Below are 16,277 nucleotides of genomic sequence, written 5' to 3' on the forward strand. Positions count from 1 at the left end.
TATTTGAAACAGACATTAAAGAAAACTTTCTGTGGAAGAGTCTACCATACATAGGTGAAAAGTTGTTAAAGGGGAAATGTAAAATAATAAATGAAATAGATGAAAGTAAATAAGGCTTCCAGTCAATAAATTAATAATGTTTTATATTAATATTAGTGTATATCCTAAAGATGAATGCAGAACAAAGTAACCTCTGGAAAGCCAAAGACAGAAAATAAGAAACATAAGACAAGAATCTGCAAAAATAGAAAATATAGACACACTAGAAAAAAATCAATGAAGTAGGAAACAAGGATCTTGATTCCTTTCCACTTGGAGCTCCCTGCCCTCACTCTGATATCAATGGACAGAGACCATTCAATGACTCTCAAGTCAATAAATGTGGTGCTCCAAAGGAAGAGAATGAAGGGCAAAGGTTTCATGATTCCCACAAATAAATGTAGAAAAAGATGTCAAAACTCAATACAAGGACACTTGGCCTGAGTGGGTAGACGATGACAAAGGACATGCCTGGTACCACCTGACACAGGTGGGAGGAGGAAACCTACAGACATACCAGATGCTATTTGCCCTGGGCTGGTAGAAGACAACCACAAACTCATCTGGCATCACGCTGCTTTAGTTGGTCATGTGCCATGATGATGAGTGAATACACATATACATATATGTGTGTGTGTGTGTATATGTATGTATATTCATAAATGTATGTATAGATAGATGGATGGATAGAGCAGAAGTTGGTAATAAATGGCTGATATGGGTAATCTGCTTGCCACCTGAGCCCATGATGATACTGAGGCCCATGCTGCTACCAAGGTACCAAGGACCGTGTCTCATCTGTGACCCTGCTGATGTGGGGTATATTTGGGTATCTATGGATCTGTTACCACTAAAGCTCCTGTAGATATCTAGGGCTTGTGCCACTACCTGGGCCCATGTTAGTATCTGAAGGTCATGCTGCCACCAAGGCCATACAGATCTGAGTGGACTGTGCTGCCATGCAAAGCCATGTAGAGATCTGTGTCTGAGCTGCTGCCAAGGGCCATGTCTGGATCCATTGCCCTATCACAGCAGAGGCCTGTGCTAATGTCCATGTCTCCTGTTACCATCAAAGTCCATGTGGATGTCTGGGCTCTGGGTCTCCACCTGAGCTGGGGCCATGGTGAAGTCATGTTGAAAGCTGACTCCACCTCTTGCCTAAGGGTGATGTTTCCAGTGGCCCAGAGAGACCAACTCAGGCACACATCCAGGACTTTGAGTAGGCCCACCCTAACATCTACCCCATCTATGACCTGCCAGAATGCCTGAAGAGACTGGTCATGATGAATCATAGTTGCAGGATCCCCATGATTCAGGGCAACAGCAGGATATCTGAGAGGAATTCCATTGAGGGTCCAGTATCGATGGTGTGCCAGAAGCCAGAGGCCTTGACCCTGACCAACAACTCATCATACAATGAATATTTGCTAATAAAGTGGTTTGGACAAAGGAGTTTATTCCCAATGCTGCTAAGACAAATGAAGAGGTGATAGAGAGGCAGGAAAGACAGGACAGAAATGGTTTTTGTTTGTTTGTTTTGTTTCTGGTTTCATTTGTTTGCTAATTCATGTTTTTATTTCTTCCAAATGAGTAAATACGTAAATGATACCCTGGGAAGCCAAGAAAAAACGATCAAACAGGTAATGGAAACAGTCCAAGAATTGAAAACTGAAATGGAAGCAAGGAAGAAAACACAAACTGAGGACCAGCTGGATATGGCAAATATAGGTCAACGAGCAGAGACTACAGAAACAAGCATAATCAATAGAATACAAGAGATAGAAGAAAGAATCTCAGATTTTCTTAACAGTGATGCTACAAGGATGAGAGGCATATATGGAGGGACAGAGAAATGAGTAGGACTGGAGTGCATGATGTGAAGTTCCCAAGTAATCAATAAAAATAATTATGTTAAAAAATGCAAACTTAAAAAGACACAACACACTTTCTGATAAAATCTGTGATAAACTAGGTATGGAAAGAATGTCTTTACACACACACACAAATATGCACTCATATACATACACACATATGCACACATACATAAGACACAAGATTTTCAGTACCACACAGCTCATAGTACAGTTTTAATAGTGAGAAGTTGAACTCAGGAAGGTTCCTACTTTCACAATGTGTACTCAATATAACACAGAGATCTAGTTAGAGACAGTGGTCAAGAAAAGAAATAAAATGCATCTAGACTGGAAATAATGAGGTTAAGGAGTCTTTTCTTGCACATGACAAGATAGCATATTTAGAAAATCCTGAAGACTCTACATAAGGTTAAAGGAGCTGTAGGTCAGCCTGATTCGTGGAGCAAGTTCCAGGAAAGCCAGAGCTACACAGAGAAATCCTGTCTTGAAAAGCCAGTAAAAGAGAGACCTGAGATGACAACCTGTCCAAGAACAACAGAGATTGGAACTGCAGCTTACCTGGGAATGCCAGAGGAGTTACAGAGTCCCCTGGGATTCACCTGCCCTGGAGTGCCAAGTGACCACTAGGAGCACCAAGAAACCAGAACCATGGCCCCTGATGTGGGACTCCCCTCTGTATGCTGTGAATATCAGTGGTTAATAAAGAAACTGTCTTGGGCCTGCATAAGAAATAGAGATAGGTAGGGAAATGCTGGGAGGAAGAAGGTGGAGTCAAAGAGAAGCCACATAGCCACCACCTGAGACAGACGCAATAACATTAGCTGATAAGCCACAGCTATGAGGCAATACACAGATTAAAGGAAATGGATTAAATTAAAATATAAGAGTTAGCAAATAAGAAGCTAGAGCTAATGGGCCAAACAGTGATTTAAATAGTATAGTATCTGTATGATTATTTCAGAGATATGCAGCCAGGAACCATCCAAGGGCCTCCTTCCTACAGGCCCCAATGCCACCTTGAGGAGACACCATCTGAACCCTGCGCCTGCTGGCACCTAGAGGAGTGATCTCTCGATGCTCTCCTCTGCCTGAACCTGAAGGAGCTTTCAATAGAGACACAGCACCCAACTATACCAACTGGAGGAACTGATGGGTAGACAACATGGTAAGAATAAACTCAACAACATAAAGATCAATACAGCACCACCAGAAACTAGTGGTACTACAACAGCAAGACCTGAGCACCCCAACACAGATGATGCAGAAGAAAATGACTTCTAAGATAACTTTTTGAAAATGACTGAGGTCCTTAAAGTGGAAATGAAAAATTCCCTTAAAGAAGTGGAGGAAAAGTAAACAAAAAATGGAAGAAATCAACAAATTCCTGAAAAAAGACCAAGAAAAAGCAATCAAACAGGTGAAAGAAATGATTCAAACTTGAAAGCTGAAATAGAGACAATTTAAAAAAAAAAACACAAATGGAGAGAATCATTTGTTTTCAAGAAAAAACAAATGAAAGTTTTATTATCGAAAAATATCACAAGAAGCAAGTGTAAACATAGCTAGTCAAGCACATGAAAATTTATGATCTTATGAATCTTAGTCTTGCCTTATCAGAAATTATAAACATTAAATTTATTCTACCTAGTTTTAGATTAAAATTGGTATCTTCTTTATCTTCCTTATCTGTTTCTATACAGTGCCTTGATTTGAAACTATGTTTGGTGAGTAACTGAATAGTGAATGAATGAATTAAAGATCAGAAGAGCAACTTAAACTTTTGCTTTAAAAAGTGGTAGTCAGTCAGTCTGCACATTATTCAAAGAGAGGTGTCCATTGTTGTGGAGGATGAGAAGATGCCTAGAACTATCAGAGAATCTAAGCTTTGTAAAAGTATTACTGAGCTTGGATCAGCTCAGAGCTTATGTCTGTGGGATATGTTCAGATAATTCCAGAGAACTTACATCAATGCTACTCGGTGAAAAGTGCTATCATGTTGGAAATATAGCATCTATATGGCCTCTTTATTTTTTTTCATTTGCCATTCAAAAAATTTACACTTCCTCCCTTCCTCCCATTCCCCTCCCACTCCCCCTTTCACCCTCCTCCCTCCCCCTCCCTCTTTAAGAGAGGGCAGGGTACCCTGCCCTGTGGAAAGTCCAGGCCTAGGAAGGTGTGCATCCAAATAGACTAGGGTCCCAAAAAGCCAGTACATGCAGTAGAAACAGGTCTTAGTGCCATCTTCAATGGCTTCTCAGAATGCCCCCATCGGTAGCCACATTTAGAGAGTCCAGTTTGATCACAGGCTCACTCATTCAGTCCCGGTCCAGCTGAATTTGGTGAACTCCCATTAGATAAGGCACACTGTCTCAGTGGGTGGACCAACCCCTCACAGTCCTGACTTTCTTGCTCATCTTCTCCCTCATTCTGCTCTTCAACTGGACCTTGGGAGCTCAGTCCATTGCTCTGATGAGGGTCTCTGTCTCTATCTCCTTCCATCGCCAGTTGATGATTCTATGGTGATATTCGAGATAATCATCAGTGTGATAGTGGGGCAAGGCCAGTTCAGGCACCCTCTCCTCTGCTATCCTAGCTGGGGACATCTCCATGGATGCCTGGGATCCCTCCTAGAGCCAAGTCTCTTGCCAATCCTAAAGAGGCTCCCTTAATGTAGATATCTTCTTCCCTGCTCCTATATCCGCCCTTCCTCCATCTCCTCCCACTCGCCCATGCTCTCCCCAGTCTTTCCCTTCTTTCTTCTCCCATCCCCACCTCTACCCCTACCCCCACTCCCATGTTCCCAACTTTTGCCCAGCTATCTTATTTGCTTCCAATTTCCAGGAGGATCTATGTATGTTTTTCTTCGGGTTCACCTTGTTATTTGGCTCCTCTAGGCTTGTGAACTATAGGCTCAATGTCCTTTGTTTATGGGTAGAAGCCACTAATGAGTAAGTACATACCATATTCATCTTCTTGAGTCTGAGTTATCTCACTCAGGATAGTGTTTTCTATTTCCATCAATTTGCATGCAAAATTCAAGATGTCATTGTTTTTTACCACTGAGTAGTACTCTAATATGTATATATTCCACACTTTTTTTTAATCCATTCTTCCATTGAGGGGCATCTAGGTTGTTTCCAGGTTCTGGATATTACAAATAATGCTGCTATGAACATAGTTAAACAAATACTTTTGTAGTATGATTGGGTATCTCTTGGGTATATTCCCAAGAGTGGTATTGCTGGATCCTGAGGTAGGTTGATTCCCAATTTCCTGAGAAATTGCCACACTAATTTCCAAAATGGTTGTACAAGTTTGCATTCCCACCAGCAATGGATGAGTGTTCCCGTTACTCCACATCCTCTCCAGCATAGGCTATCATTGGTGTTTTTGATTTTAGTCATTCTGACAGGTGTAAGATGGCATCTCAAAGTTGTTTTAATTTGCATTTCCCTGATCACTAATGAAGTTGGACATAACCTTATAAACAGAAATTTCTGTCCTGCTCATTCCAATAGCCATTCAGTCCCAAGGAAACACATAGTCCCAAGGAGGCTTATATTAATTATGAACTGTTTACTCTATTAGCTCAGGCTTATTATTAACTAACTCTTACAACTTAAATTTACCATAATTCTTGTCTCCATTTAGCCATGTGGCTTGGTACCTTTTCTCAGTAAGGCATTCTCATCTGGCTTCCTCTGCATCTGCCTGGTGCCTGACTCTTTGCCTTTCTTCTTCCCACAATTCTCCTATTCTGGTTGCCCTGCCTATATTTTCTACCTGGCTACTGTCCAATCTGTATTTTATTAAACCAATATATGTAACAAATCCTTACAGTGTAAAAGAGCATTATCTCACAGCAAATTTTGGAAATCGAACATTTGGGTACACAATCAGAAACTAAAAATGTAAGCATAAACAGCAGAGTAATGTATTAGATTCAATAAAGGAAAAGAAATTGCCTTTTTTCTTCTTTTTTTTCTTTTGTTTGTTTGAGATGGTTTTCCCTCTGTAACACTTATGGCTGTTCTGGAACTCACTTTTCAGACCAGGCTGGCCTCCAACCCATAGACATCCACCTGCCTCTGCCTCCTGAGTGCTAAGATTAAAGGCACAGGCCACCACTGCCAGGCAGGAATTCCTTTTCTGGGTAAGACTGATATCATCATTAAGACTGAGAAATATGAGTAAAAAGCCATTGATTAAGTACCCAACTACGCTTCCATGACCATATTTTGGTCTTTGAATAGACCTGAAAACAGGACAATCACTAGAAAGACAACCTCCATCTAAGAATAGTCTATGCAATCTGACAGAAGGAAACTACACTTTCATGATCATATTTTGGTCTTTGAATAGACCTGAAAAGAGGGACAATCACTAGAGAGACAACCTCAGTCTAAGAATAGCCTATGCAATCTGATAGACGGAAAAGGATCTCTAATAAATTCTGAAAGCTGAGTTCTCCTTTAGGACATCAAGGAAACAGGAGGAGAGAGGTTGTAAAATTGCATCATTGAACTCAGAAAACTGAGAGTCTTGACTACTGACAAGCATCTTGGGGTAAGAAAGCAGAGACCAAAGATGCAGAGCAAACTCTCAAGCACTAATGGGCAAGATGGCTCCTTGAGTAAAAGCACTTGTGCCCAGTGTGATGTGCTGGCTTGTTTCTTGTCAACTTGACACAATGTTGAAATCATCTGAGAGGAGGGAACTTCTGAGAAAATGCCTCCAGAGATCAAAATATTGGGCTGTGGGCAAGCGTGGAAGGCATTTTCTTAACTAGCGATTGATGCAGAAAGATCCTCCCCATTGTGAGTGTTGCAATCTGTGGGATTGTGCTCCTGGGTCCTGTAAGAAAGCAGGCTGAGCAGGCCATGAAGAGCAAGACAGTAACCTTTCCATGGCCTCTGCATCAGCTGCTGCCTCCAGGTTCCTGCCCTGCTTGAGTTTCAGCTTTGGCTTCCCTCAATGGACAGTGACTGGGCATACAAAAGCCAAATAAACCCATTCCTCGTCAAGTTGCTTTGGTCATGGTGTATCATCACTGCAATAGAAACCCTATCTAAGACAGAAGACAACTGAGTTCCAGCCCCAGAACCCAGAGGGGGAATTAGGTCTCACTGGAAGAGGAAACAAGAGGCTCAAAACAATAGAACAGTGGAGATTATGTAGATGGAGCATCTTAACTCTGGACAGATGGATCCACAGTGGCAGGCCTTGTAGTTGACTGCAGTTGGATTTGTGAGAACTTGACAGGTCCTAATGCAGACAGAGTCTAGTGGCCTTTTGTCCTGTGGGAGGATGGTAAGATAGATCCAAACTCCCATATTGGTGAGAGGGGGTGTCTGAAAAGGCTTGTTTGTCTGGGAACTCCAGATGCCCTTGATTGTCACCATGACAAAACATGAGACAGATACTGAGTCTCAGGATCTAGTGAGGGTCCATGTCAAAGGAGGGCTGCAGACTCTGAGGACTCAAAAAGTGTAATATGGATGACAATGGGCAAAATTACAGTCTTGACTGTGAGATTAGCAAGATCTTCTGAGAGTTAGATAATCTGATAGGGACAAGGGAAGAGGGGACTTATGGATGGAGAGGGAGGTCAGTGCAGAAGAAGGCGGGAGAAGGGTAAAGGGGGTATCAAAATTGATAGGATTGAGATAATAGGGAAATATGAAAAATGACGTCTCTTTAGGGAAGGTGGAAGGAGGTAAATACAGAAGGAGGAAGGAAGGTAAAATAAAACAATATAATGGCTGGAAAAGTCACAAGGAGCCACACTACTATTTACCTAAAAATGTAACTAATGTAATTCAGTCTATGATTACACATACATGGTTTTAATTAACTTTTTTTATATGGGCTGATGGTGCTCCCTCCAGAGACTACCTAACAAAAACCACAACCAGGCAAAACAAGCCTTCTTTTGAGTTTTTGGTCAGAGCTGTTTAAAAACTTTCAAAACATACAGTCTATTGTTTTTTGTTTTTTACTTTCTACTACCAGAGGTGAAAGGTAAGTCCCTATTGCTGAAGACACCATGCACTCTAGAAACAGACCCAGAGGACCCTGAGCTGAAAATGACCTAAAGTCACCTCCCTGGGGGACAAGCTTTCTAAAGGTGCCATGCAAGCTTCCAAAGGAGGGGGGCATCCAACAGTCCCCATCAATTTATGCCTATGGACCACATCAGTGAGTATCATGCCACAGTAACCCTTATCGGTACAGAACTGGCACACATACCTTGGTGGTATCCAGCAGCTCTGTCATTGAACTTAAGACCTGCTCAGCAAGAGGGACATCATGGCTGCATGGTACTGGAAACACAGCTAACTAATCAGTGCTGAAGGCATTGTTATAGGAGGAGAATCCACAGTCACTAATTTACTAAACCAGCATAATCTCTAACAGCAATCTATAAGCATTTATCCTTTAACACACGGGTTAATGTACTCTTCACCCCCATTAAGAAAACTTCACATTGGAGAGGATGGAGACCTCTATAGAAAACACAGTCAATCAGCATGCAGAGTTGTGGAGCCAGTCCCAAGGGATGCTTCCTCAAAATATCCCACACCTAAGGCTCAGGGCACAATGCAGAAGAGAGGATACAATTCCAACATGGGTCCTGTGGAAGAGCAGTCAGTGCTCTTAACCTCTGAGTCATCTCTCCAGGCCCCAGAATCTGTTTCTAATTGGAATAATTTTGTGATTGCCGAACTTTCTAAAGGTCTTAGATTCCAGTGTCACAGGGTTGAGGAGAAAAGCACAGCCTTGCTGACAAGATAGTAATTGTCTTCCCTGTGTGTTGGTGAGGGGATGATGGAAGGAGATGGAGGGTGGGGAGAGGAGAATGACTGAGGCTATAAGGGGATGGGGAGTGCTGGGTCACTGGGCTAAGGATCAGGACAACAATTAACATGAGGGTGGAGGACAGGATTGAGGGGAAGGAACCTGGTGGAGAAAATGAGTCTGGGATTGAGATGCAGGAAAAGGGAATGTGATGGGGAGTGCAGAAGGACCAGCTGAATATTGGAGGGGAACTCAGAATGGCGAGGGGACACTGGTGATAAGGCTGAAGATAAATGAGGTGTGTGTCAAAGACTCCGGAGAAAAACTCCTGGAAGTACTTCAAATTTCTTCTGGCGTGACTGCTCTTAGGAACACACGTCCCTTTCCGGTGTCAGACCGCAATAAAAAAATGATTTTTAAAGGCGTTTGCGTTTTGGGCGGGGTCAGTTGTCATGGATTTAGAAGTCTGAGCCATGGTTGGTTGTTTGGGAGGGACCAGGAGGTTTAGGAGCCTGGGGATTGGACAACAGCCTGCATCACTTAGGTCATAGTCTCTGCCTTGGCAGTCAGCTTAAAAGTTTCTGGAGCAAGTCCGGTGACCACGCCCAGAATCCCCACTGAGAATTCACAGTCAGGTGCATGGCACTTTTGTGAACCCTCTGCAGGGCAGCACTAAGACCTAAGCGCTTCTCTCCACAACTCTGGTTACTAAACCTGTTGCTCAGGGTATGACAAAGAATGCAGCAGCAGTCCTGCGCTGTCTTTCCACCAAGGCTCTGTGCTTTCCTGTTCTACTGATCTGTCTGGTGTACGTACTACCCACTGGTGAGTTGCATTGTTCTAACCTGAGGGATGCGGGGAGGAGGATGGAGAGGGGAGGGAACTGCAACTCTGGTTACTAAACCTGTTGCTTAGGCTATGACAAAAAAAAAAAAATGCAGCCGCCTAGAACTATCTTTCCACTAAGGCGCTGTGCTTCTCTGTTCTGCTGATCTGTCTGTGGTCCATGCTACCCACCTGTGAGATGCTGCAATTTAACCAGAGGGGTGCTGGAAGAGGGATGGGGAGGGGAGGGAACTGGCTATTGAAATCCTCTGGGAGGCTCCAAGACCTTCAGAAAGGAGGCACTTTCAGTAAAGGCAGCATCTGTGGAAAGGTGGCACTTGCTGCTGCACACTGTCCCTTGCCTTGCCCCTACCATAACCAGGGGAGGAGGGAAAAGTCACCATGACACCGTGAGCATTCTCTCATACTGGTGTCCACAGGAAGGCTAAGCCTAGTCAGGAGGTCCAGAGGTGATGGGCACAGTGCCAGACCCTGTCAAGAGGCTCATATAGCTCCCCTGGATTGAAGGCAGTCTGTGCTCTGAAGACTGTCTTCCCAGGGGATTCCTCAGGAACCCTCCTCCATTCCTGAGCCTCGGTGCCCTGGAACTTTCTTTCCAGCAGATGACAAAGGATGCTTCAGGGAAAACGGTATCAACAACCACCCTCTTTCTCACGTTTTACACTTTTATTCTTGCTGTTGCTTTGTTTTACTGCAGGACTTTGGCCATAGCCCCCACTAAAGAATTTGCAGCAATTCCTTCTCTCTCTAGGTCTAGCAAGAGAAGTGCTGGGATGAACACTTTGTAGAGAACCATCTCAGCTTCATTCCATGAGACTCATCAAGAACCAGCCGGCTCAGCACCCTTCCCTGCCCATATACCCTTCCCCACTCCCCATCCATAAAGTGCCTTTCAGCCCCTTTTCCACCAGGTGACAATCTGTGGATTAGCACCTCAGCTAATCAGGGCTGACTATAGTGGATTCCAGCAAAGGTACTGGGTAGGGACATGAAGGCTCTGCCCTGGCATTCCAGGCCCATGTAGTCTACCCCCTGGGGAAACAGCATCAATTAATGGTGTTCCTTTAGGCAGGAATAGGTTTAGGTTTTGGTTTTGTTTTCTATAAATAGCAGGCATTAAAATCTTCCACCAGTCAAGCCTTACTATATCTATACTGCATTAAACACTCGAGTCTACATTTAGTGTAACTGGCTCAGAAGGCAGAGAGCTGGTGAACGGGACAGCAGATTTGGTCTCCATCACTCTTCTGACCCCAGATTAGGGTATACCCCATGTACCAGTATTGGTGCCCATCCCCCAGAGTGCATTCAAATGTACTGTGCAAGCTGCATGTTTTCCAGGCAGCAGTGGGTTCTATGCTGCCTATGACATCTGCGTAAGCTAGAAATGACAGGGGAGTGGGGGAGGGGGGCTGGGTTTAGAGCCTCTTGATCTCTCCATTGCTGTCCTGTGGATTCATTGGATTTCATGCCCATAAAGGACACTACCCAAGGCCCAAGGTGCTTGCTGAGGGAGAGGTGGCAGCTTACTTCAGCACTAACCTGAGTTACTTTCTCTAGATAAGGTAAGATTTTCACAACCATCTGGGGAACTGGAGATGTTCTGTCAGACAAGAGTCCTTTACTCTCCCTGCTGGGCAGCTTTCAACACACAAGTAGCCTGTTATGTCCCTGCAGCAATGTCTCTCCTCTGGACATCTTGTCTGAGTGTGACCTGTGCACCTAATAGCCTAGAGGTAAAGTGCTCACCTCATGATGTCTGCCTGAAGCCTGATGGGCCTTCTGATAGCCCAGACCCAGAGGCTGCTCTCTCCAGGGCCCACGGCCAGGCCAGGAGCCACAGTGAATTAGAGTCTATTATCCTTGCTGCAGGTGAGTCAAGCTGGCTTCTGCACAAGCAAGTTGATTCTCCAATTAGACACTGCCATCAACTCCACCCAGGGCATTTCCTAGGACTGACACCTTGGACTGACAGATTGTCCTGGGTCAGAGGGTCCTAGAGGCAGGTCTAGCCATGCTCATCATGGGATTATTGTCCCTGGCTGCTTTCAAACTCCAAGAGCAGAGCTGAACAGGTGTAACAGAGGCTCTCTGCCCCATGAAGACTTCAGTACTGATACAGTAACTGTGTTAGTCACTTTCTGCTGCTGTGATGAACACCAAGGCCATGGTCACACACAGGAAAAAAGGGTTTGGGATCTTAGAGTTTCAGAGGACAAGAGTCCTTCACCTCACAGCAGAGAAACATGACACCTGGGGTGCAAGGTGGCTGGAGAAGCAAGCTTAGAGCCCACATAGCTTTAGTTTGGCTTAGGTTCTTTTTTTAATGTAGCACATCTTCTGGTAGACTAGAATTTTGTTTGTTTCTCTAGACAAGGTTTTTCTGTGAAGCAGTCCTGGCTTGTCTTGGAACTCGCTCTGTAGACCAGGCTCACCTCGAACTCACAGAGATCCTCCTGCCTCTGCCTCCCAAGTGCTGGGGTTAAAGGCCTGTGCCACCACCACACAGCTGGTTTGGGCTTTTGAGATAAGGTCTCCCTTCGTAGTCTGGCTGTCCTAGAACTCACCATGGAGAACAGGATGGACACAAACTCATAAAGATCTGCCTTCCTCTGCTCTCCAGTGCTGGGATGAGGGCCATGTGATACCAGGCCTAGCTGAGAACACACATCTTAGACCTCAAGCAAGGTCCAAAGATAAAAAAATGAGAATGAGTTTTAAAGTCACACTCCCAGTAACACATGTCCTTCAGCCAGGCCTTACCTCCTGAGCTACCACCAACTGGGGACCAAGTATTCAAACACCCTGCTCTACAGAGGACAGGCTCACCCAAACCACGACACCATCCTTTCACAGGAGCATCTCTGGGTTCTTCCTGGGTGACAGAACAGTAACGAAGCAGTGACTGCACTTGCTGCTCGGTACAGTGGTCGCTCTTCTTGGGACATGATTGGTCTTCCTAGGAGGGCAATCTGGGGCTGTCCTTGAAGTGGTTCATTTAATTATTGTTTAGATTTATTTTATGTTTTGACTGCATGTATGTATGTGCAACACATGTGGGCCTGGTGCCCTCAGAGGTCAAAAGAGGTCACTGGATCTCCTGGAACTGGAGTTACAGGCAGTGGTGAGCCACCATGTGCAATTGCTGAGAATCAATCCTATATCTTCTACTGTTGGCAGAGACTGCTTGTTCGTTTCACATCTGCTTGGACCTGAAATAATCATACTGAAACTATATTAATTGCAAAACTGCTTGGTCAATAACTCTAGCGTGTTCCTAGCTAGCTCTTACATCTTAAATAAACCATTTCTATTATTTTTAAAGAGTGATAGGTGACAGAAAGGAAGGCCAGGTAGAACCCTCAGCACCACTGGGATGGCAGAACACCTAAAATCCAGTCATATGGATGTGACTTGTTATGCTGGGCACAGTTGAAGACCCCACCAGGAGGTGGTCTCAGACAGCTCCCCTTGACCTAAGTCATGTGATACCTAAAGAGTGCATTCCTGGGATTCCTCACAAGCTCTCCACCAATCTGAGACTTCTTTGTCCTTCAACTTTCTTTCCTACATTCCTAAGTTATTCTCCAGAAAATCACAATAGATACTTCCAAGGACAAGACACCACAACCACACACATTCATATTTTTCCCACTTAGCTATTTTTATTGTTGTTTTGTTTTAATCAAGATTTCATACTATAGCCCACACAATAAAAATTGCAATAATCCCTCCTCTCCCTCAGTTTACCAAGTGCTAGGATTACAACTTTGTTCCACCAGGCTCAACTTCAGTTCCCATGAGACTCAACAACCACCATCACTATTCGAACAGGGAGCATGGCAGCAGGCAGACATTCTTTCTGGAGCCTCAAACTTAGAGCCCATGATTTTTAGTTCAGCTTGTTCTGGTATGATTTGGTTTGGGTTTTTGAGACAAGGTCTCACTGACTGTCCTAGAACTCAGTACGGAGATAAGGCTGACCTTAGACTCAGAAAGATCCATCTGCCTCTGCCTCTCAAGTGCTGGGATTAGAGCCCTGTAATATCATGCCCAGCTGAAAGCCCAAATCTTAAACGTGAAGCAAGGTCGAGAGATGAAGAAACGGGAATGGGTTTTAAAACCAGATACCCAGTGTCATACTTCCTTCATCCAGGCTGTACCTCCTGAACCTGTCTAAACACTGCCACCAACTGGGAACCATGAATTCAAATACCCTACTCTATAGAGGACAGGTTCATTCAAATAAACACACTAGACATTCACAATAGCACCTCGGCGTTGGTGTCTGAACGAAGCAATACAGAAAGAATGATTGCACTTGCTGTGGGGCCATGTTGTCTCTCATGTTGGAATCTGATTGGTCCTCCTAGAAAGACAATCTCAGTCTGTCTTGAAGGTGGTTCAGCTTTAACTGTTTTTTAGATTTGTTTGTTTTAACTGTATGTATGTATGTGCACCACTTATGTGTCTGGTGGCCTCAGAGGTCAAAAGAGAGCACTGGATCTCCTGGAACTGGAGTTACTTGCAGTGGTCAGTCACCATGTGTGGTTACCGAGAATTAAACATGGATCATCTGAAAAGCTGACAGTGCCCACAACCACTGCACCACCTCTCAGGCCCAATGGTCCAGTTTAAACAATGGGCACAGGAGAAGGTGGGGCATTGAGAATTCTGGGAAGAAGGGAGTTTCAGCCTGCAGTCATGACCCAGCCAGAAAGGAAGCAAGATAGCAAGATGTGACTGCCTTGCTGAAAAAGGTACCAAGCCACGTGGCTAACACAGACAAGAATTAGGGGCTAATATAAGTTATAAGAGTTAATAAGAAGCCTGAGATACTAGGCCACTCAGTTTATAATTACTGTAGACCTCTGTGTGATTTCTTTGTGACTGAATGGCTGCTGGACCGGTCAGGACTGGTGGGACAGAAACCTCGGTCAACACTTATTTCTCTCTTTTCTTTTTTTAAAGACTCCCTTCCAGAGGACTTTCCTGTTCCACAGGCAGAGACTGTCTCTGAGCCCCTGCTCTGTATCCCTAACCTCACTGCATGTTTCCTTCACAGATGCTGCTTTTCTTTGCTACAACTCCACTGTTAAAAAACCAACATCTGGACCATGGTGTCAGGAAGTCATAGGCCAACTGAACAAAAAGTGTTTAATTTACTGTAACAGTACCAACAACTGCTATCCCAATGGTGTTCTAGGAAATAGATTGAGTAAGTACCACAAAGATCTGGGGAACACAGGTTGAGAGTCTGTGAGATTTATCTGACCTGTTCAAACAGCAAATGATTCACATGAAATAGGAGAATAATACAATCAGAGATAAGATTAAAATGGCTCTATAGTGCTGGGGATTTAGTTCAATGGTAGAATGCTTGCCTGGCATGCATGAGGTCCTAGGTTCAATCCAAACAGCTACAATTTAATAAAAGAACATATTAGATGGTGTAAGATGTCATTCTGTCTATATGTGACTTTCATTGGTTAATGAATAAAGAAACTGTTTTGGGCCCTTGATAGGGCAGAACGTAGGTAGCCGGTAGGTAGAAAAGACAAAAATGAATTCTGGGAGGAAGAAAGCAGAGTCAGAGAGCTGCCATGGAACCGCTCGAGTCAGACATGCCAAATATTTCCTGGAAGGCCACTGCCACGTGGTGATATACAGATTAAAAGAAATGGGTTAAATCAAGATGTAAGAGTTAGCCAATAAGAGGATAGAACTAATGGGCCAAGCAGTGATTTAATTAATATGGTTTCTGTGTGGTTATTTCCGTGTAAGCTAGGCGGGCGGCCAGGACAAATGAGCGTCCCCTCCCTACAACAACCCCCTAAATGAAACAACAGGATTTATGACAAGTTAGGGACATTCATTGCTTTCATGAATCTCTGTTAAGCCCACTGAAGAGGTCCAGCACCAAGGCTAAAACGTGGAGGGCAGAGCAAGGTTTAGAGGATGGGAAGGGAAGGAGGGTAGGTAGACAGAATTCATCAAGGGCAGAGGCTGATCTCTTTCCAAAGGGCACAGAGCCCCTCATTCTGCAGGCCGGGAAGTATTGTTGGCATGAAGTAGATGGACATTTCAATGGATCCTGGGACTTTGACCTCAATGGACACAAAGTGGCCCATGTTGACTCAAGCACTGGAGAGTGGACTGAAGTTGATCCTGGATCCAGGTGGATGAAAGAGATGTGGGAGAAAAACAAGGATTTTACTGCCTTCTTAAAAATGACCTCACAGGGGGACTGGAAGACATGGCTTGAGGAGTTCAAGTCACACTGTGAAGAAAAGCTGTAACCTGCAGGTAACTGGGAAGATGGGCTGGAAATTCAGGCAGATGAAGGGTGCCGTGGGGTGTGTAATAATCTAATCACCAAGAGTTCTTGTGCTGATGGCCATTTTTTCCCATCAATCCCTTCCTTTCTCACCCTCTCCTACCTCATTAATTGTGTGTACAATGTTTACTCTCTGTGGTTCTCACTGGTTGTCACAGTCTGAGTCTTTATTTCCTGGCTTTTTCTTCATTCTAGACTCACTGTTGCTTTTCATCTCACCTGATCTTTCTTCTTCCCTTTCATCATCTTTACAGGTCATCCTCATGCCTGCTCTCCTGCCAGCAGGAAAGATGAAGACTCATCATTATCCTGCTCTTCCTGACATAGCTGCATGACTCTTTTGAGGTCAGGGGACCCACTCACCTAAACAGTTATGCACAGCA

The 16,277-nt window shown here is 44.2% G+C and overlaps 1 protein-coding gene across 1 annotated transcript in view; it reads left to right on the plus strand.

The window, feature by feature from the left end:
- Positions 1–15,856, plus strand: part of LOC130863841 (UL16-binding protein 1-like) — a 34,704-nt gene extending 18,848 nt beyond the window's left edge. Inside the window, exon 4 of the mRNA XM_057754154.1 lies at positions 15,605–15,856. Within this exon, the coding sequence (XP_057610137.1) occupies positions 15,605–15,856 (252 nt within the window). The remainder of the gene's footprint in view (positions 1–15,604) is intronic.
- Positions 15,857–16,277: the final 421 nt, after the last annotated feature.

The sequence above is a fragment of the Chionomys nivalis genome, chromosome 2 (genome assembly GCF_950005125.1).
Source record: "Chionomys nivalis chromosome 2, mChiNiv1.1, whole genome shotgun sequence".
NCBI lineage: Eukaryota > Metazoa > Chordata > Mammalia > Rodentia > Cricetidae > Chionomys > Chionomys nivalis.